This window comes from Pygoscelis adeliae, unplaced genomic scaffold, assembly GCF_000699105.1.
Source record: "Pygoscelis adeliae isolate BGI_AS28 unplaced genomic scaffold, ASM69910v1 Scaffold130, whole genome shotgun sequence".
NCBI classification, from domain to species: domain Eukaryota; kingdom Metazoa; phylum Chordata; class Aves; order Sphenisciformes; family Spheniscidae; genus Pygoscelis; species Pygoscelis adeliae.
In genome coordinates, this window is record NW_008824031.1 from 981,966 (window position 1) to 987,195 (window position 5,230).

The window sequence follows — 5,230 nt, forward strand, 5'->3', positions numbered from 1 at the left end:
ACCAATTCACCTGGAGGCTAGTTGTGCGTTTTCAAAAGAATCAGACTTAACAAACCTAGGGACAAAGATACTGTTTCCATTTCTACTTATTGGTTGCGCCTCTTCAGAACAGATTCAGAAGATTTAAACTATTTGTGGATTGCTGCCGCCTTTTAGTATCTCACAGCTGATGGTAGCGAATATAGCACAGAAGCAAAGCATAGATGTCTTACCCATATTCATAAAGAAAAAAAGGACATCATCTTTCACTTACACCTAAATGACTTGGGTTTTGTGCCCTGTCCTGAGATAAAAATACAGCTGCATCTAGTTATCACCTGCCCAGAAAGAAGGGGGAAAAAAAAAAAGGCAAAAAAAAAGGCTGTGAATTGGCTACAAGTCAGGGTCCAAATGGGTAGGACACTAAAACAAAAGGAAGGGAAGAGGCTTAGGTGCTGTCTGTATTAAACAAGAGGTACCAGTCACACAATCGCACTGGTTAGATTTGTGTCCTGAGCAAAGATCTTTTTGGGGTTTTTTTTTTTTTTTTAGGGTGTCTGGATCATCTGTGTAATGGCTCACTCTTCTCTTGGAAAGCAAACAGGATTCTGACCTGATCTACAAAACATACAGGAATTACTCACTGCGCACACAGGACTAAGGTCGTTTGTGTAACCACCAGATCTGGTCTACCCCCCAAGAACACAACACTACTATGAGGGATGCACGTAATGGATAAATGCTATTGAAGGAGATAACTCAAGTGTATTTGATCTTTTTACTGAAGTTCTTCATAATATTGTGTGGTTTTGTTCTAATGCAGACTGTAGATACTGGAGACTACTGAAGTCTTTTACCACCCTAGATTGTCCCTAAAGAAATATCTGGTATCTCTGCAACCATACGTTTCTAGTATTTACTCACATATTAGGCTTAAAGGAAATTGTTTTATCCTGATCAGATCAGTTGACTTCCTTTTAGACATAAAACTGGCCTCTTTGAGATGTATTTCACCAGTAATGGTATGCAGGCCTCAGAAGAAGTTTCCCATCCCTCTGTAAAATCATTACCGTAGGGTATTTCACCCGTCAATACGCTGGCTCCCCAGAGGATCTCCTTCCCTCTGAACACCAGGCAAACTTTGATTTTTGACACTTTGCACTGAATAGGAAGGGAAGAACATATGATAACAACAAAGCACAGTATAAAAAACAATCTCCTGCTCAATTAATAAACCAGACAATTTCTCTGGCTCTCCCTATGCAGTCCTAGGAGTACCCAACATACAGCTCTGTGATCAGTGGCAACAGACAAGGCCTTGTGCGTAGGAGTTAATTAGACAAAGAGAAAAATCTTCGGACCTCTCACCCGAAGATTCTTCCCTTCCCATGGGTTTTCTCTGTAGGCAATATAAAGATTTAAACAGTCCGCAGTTTTACCTCCTGTTGTTCATCTAAGAACTGCAGGGCTAGAGCAGGAGCTTTCCTCAATAACGAGATCTGAGTCTTTTGGGAGATACAAGCACATGAGAAGCAGTTTTTCACACCTTCTGAAGCCAGAGAAGCAAACGAGCTGGTAACCACTAAAAAACCAAAACACTTCTTACATGTATGATGCACCACCCCGATGCAAGAGTTGACCACACTGTTCTGTGCCCCTCCTGCCCTGCTCCTCCCAGCCTCTAACCATTCTCTTCCAGCCCTCCTGCTTTTTTCTTCTCCCAGGTCTTCACTCCGCATCAGGTATCTGTCCTAATAAACAACCATCTTTCAAGGGGCAGGCTAGAGGATAACAAATAAGAACTTTAAGCTATGAAATCCATGTCATTGTTTACAGAGGACAGCTTTCTATGAAATACAGCAGTGACTAAATGAGCCAAAAAACCTGTATCTATCAACTACTTCAAAACATAAATCATTTGTAAACAACATGTCTCATCTCTCCATGAGAAGCAAAACAGTATTTTCAGTCTCTCACCCTCGGGAGAGAATGAGAAAAAGCAGATACGTACTTAAAGGTTTTGGTTTGAAAAATATGCTTGACTGAAAAACATTTTTGTTCACTGCTTAAAGCTTCAAATGAAACAAAGCCAAATTTTAAAATTCATTCCTAAAACTAACATTTAAATGCAGTAATCCACAGATTCTTCCCATCCATAAAACTCAGCTTTGTGTTTTAAGGTGCTTACCACAGGAACAACATTTTAATCTGCCCTATGATACCTGACGGCTGCGAACTGCACCAGAGATCTGCCGTCATCCTGACTTAATCTATTACAGTTTTGAAAAGATAGATAATACTGTGGAATTACTGCACACCCTGACTAATACTTTTACTACTAGCTCACCTGACTGACACAGACTTTGTTTGTTTGTTTTGGGGGTGGGGACAAGATATATTTTACAGTTGCTCAAAATCAAGACTGGAGCAAGAACTAGTAAACTCTCCCATTTTAACCAGCTACAAAGCATGCAGAACAGGGAAACAAATGAGAGCCATCAGCCAGACTATGCTAGCACACAGATGGTTGACCTAGTAGTGAAGTGACACCCCCGCCCCCCCGCCTCAGGATACCCTAACCAGCACAAATGCTTTTGAAGTGTCTCTCCGTAGTTACACAAGGTATTAGACTGGGGCTAGAAGGAATGTCATCTTGCACCTCATTGTGGCCGATATATCCAAAGCCATGCAACGTGCAGCTCTGAAGTAGTGGTGCTATTCAGCAATAGCTATCACCCCACCCTTTGCTAAGGCATTTACTGTTCTGTTTGGTTAGTTGCAGTATTCTGAAATGCAATAATACCCAGTATGCTTTCAACAGCACGTCAAATAAAGATGTCCCCACAAGAGAAGTAAGTCTCTCAACTTGCATTGCAAGGGCCTTTCAATTTCTTCAAATAGAAATGGCTACAGGGGAGGGGAAGAGGTAAAAAAAAGCTACTCCACGCAAAATATACTAACCATGGTTGAGAAGACTAGGAAGCATGAGTGGCAGACTTTGCTTTGGGAATTCAGGGCAAATAATTTGGGAAACAGCATTAGCTACAAGTGCCATGAGAATTTCTTTTTTTCCTATGAAATCTGTTCCTTTTTTCCTACAGTCTGAAATCAAACACTTAAGTCATCATTTTCCTGAAGTAAAGACCACTGTAGTTTTGCCTTACGTATGGTTGGTTTGCAAGATGAAAAGTCTGGTGTTTTTATTTTTAAAAACATAGCAAAAATAGCAAAAGGAAATTATTTTGCGGGGCTTTCAGCAGTACTTAATGAGAGTCTCACTCCTACAGCACAAACAATACTTAATCAAATCGGTCTCTGCAGCAATATGAAAGGAAAATGAGGAATGAACTAGTTTATGGAGATGTACACTTGAGCGCTGACCATTTTTCAGACCACTTTGTGAGCTATTTTTGAGTGGGTATTCAGGGCAATATGAAGTTTACAGCGTAGATGGCAATTTATACAAACAAGCCGCTTTCCAAGAAAGATCTTGCAAGGACAGTACAGGAAAATTAGTCTTTGACACTTAACTATTGAGAAAAGGTTTTTTTGCTCCAAGCCTGGTGTACCATTGTTCTTTCTGTCAAAGTTACCATGGAAAGAACAATTAAAACCACTCAAGCTATGAGTAATCATAAGATGTTTGTGACAGTTAAAAAAAAATTTAACCAGAAATCAGCAAATTCTCTATTTGGAAAAGCCTTCAGGCCTGGCTGATTTTTCTAGTTAGCTCACAAAGAAAGTGTTGCATGTCCAGAATAGATTTACACTCACCTGAAAGCACACAAGGAGCAACTGATTTCTATTCTGATCCCACAAAAGTGTGTCCCAACATGAGCAACAAGTGGAGGGACACTGAACGAATATTCTGAATTCTATATCACATAAGGAACACCAGCTAAGAGCACAAAGTTGCCCCTTCCAGGTAGGCATATCACAACTAGGGAAAAGGAGAAAGTTGACTCGAAATAATCTAGAAATTCTCAAAATATAGAAGTTTATTTAGCTACAATATTAAAAAGTACAATATAAAGATATAAAACATAGAAATTCCATGATTAATTCACATGCTAAAAGGATTAATTGACCAGCCGTAAGGAGACTTCATGAAATTTACGGACGTTTCAGCCATAAAGGCTATTTCATCAAGTTTCAGACTTGAAATATTGAACAACCATTGCAGAGAACTTGCTCTCCCACATCACCATAACTAGGGGAAAAAAAAAAAAGAAAACCAAAAGAAACAAAGTCAGTGTGTCTACTGTTTCTGGAACATAACAAATAATGCCATCCTATTCTATTATCAACTGTAACCACGGGACTCCCACGCAGCACACTCAATATTCCTTTGTATCATAGAACTGTTAACAATGATAGCAAAAACTTCAGATTACTCCTTGGGAGTGTATTCATTCGTCAGTGGCCAGCATACTATATTGCTGGCAGGAAAGCAAGAGGATTTTTTGCCTCCTAGAACATTTAAATGAGAAGCTAAACTAGACTTGCACTAAGACTGATCAGACTACTTCACACAGGCATTTTATTCTCCGTGTTTCAGACAAGTTTTACTGCTGCTAAAGCAACACGAGAAGAGTTCCAAGTCCATCACGTGGATGAGCTAGATATCTTGTTGGGTCTTCATGCGCTACAGCCAATTTTCAGGGCATGTATGATTAAAACAAGCTTAAAAATTCAGAAGGCACTTACTCAATAGTGGAGCACAAAGAACAGGTAACTGTGTTACAGCAGCTGCAGAGCCTGCTGCAGTTCTGGCAGACGAACTGGTCACACTGCGTACATGCTTCCTTGACATCAGCAGTTCTTACACACGATGAACAGGCTTTGGAAACTCCCACGGGTGGAACTGCTAGGAAAAGATGCAATTAAGCAGAGATGTACTTTACAGCAAAACAGAGAAAGCACCTGGAAGTTCTGAGAACTGCAGAGCGTGCTGTCTCCACTCAGCATTACAGCTACAGGTGGCAGCACTTCGCAGCACACACTTGCCGGCTCCCGCACAGGGCCCACCGCTGACAGCTTTGTTGGTTCTTTTTTTATTCAATGGCAAGACCGCTGAGAGCCCGTCAAGCAGACCAGACACGCAACCGTTTCTAAACCCGTCAGTGAAGCACAAATCTAACCCTTCCTTTAAAAAAATAAAATAAAGAAGAACTACGGAGGGACACCCCCCACACAGAGCCCCCCACACCCCTCCACGTGTGCCAGGAGGCCCGGAGGACGGAGAGCAGCG

At 40.9% G+C, this 5,230-nt stretch overlaps 1 protein-coding gene across 1 annotated transcript in view; it reads right to left on the reverse strand.

Moving 5' to 3' along the window:
- Window positions 1-1,979: 1,979 nt before the first annotated feature.
- SIVA1 (SIVA1, apoptosis-inducing factor) overlaps window positions 1,980-5,230 on the reverse strand; it is a 4,712-nt gene continuing 1,461 nt past the window's right edge. The window contains exons 2-3 of the mRNA XM_009328287.1: window positions 4,687-4,843; window positions 1,980-4,189 (exon numbers count right to left, since the gene is read on the reverse strand). Coding sequence (XP_009326562.1) covers window positions 4,132-4,189; window positions 4,687-4,843 — 215 coding nt within the window. The 3' untranslated portion in view covers window positions 1,980-4,131. The remainder of the gene's footprint in view (window positions 4,190-4,686; window positions 4,844-5,230) is intronic.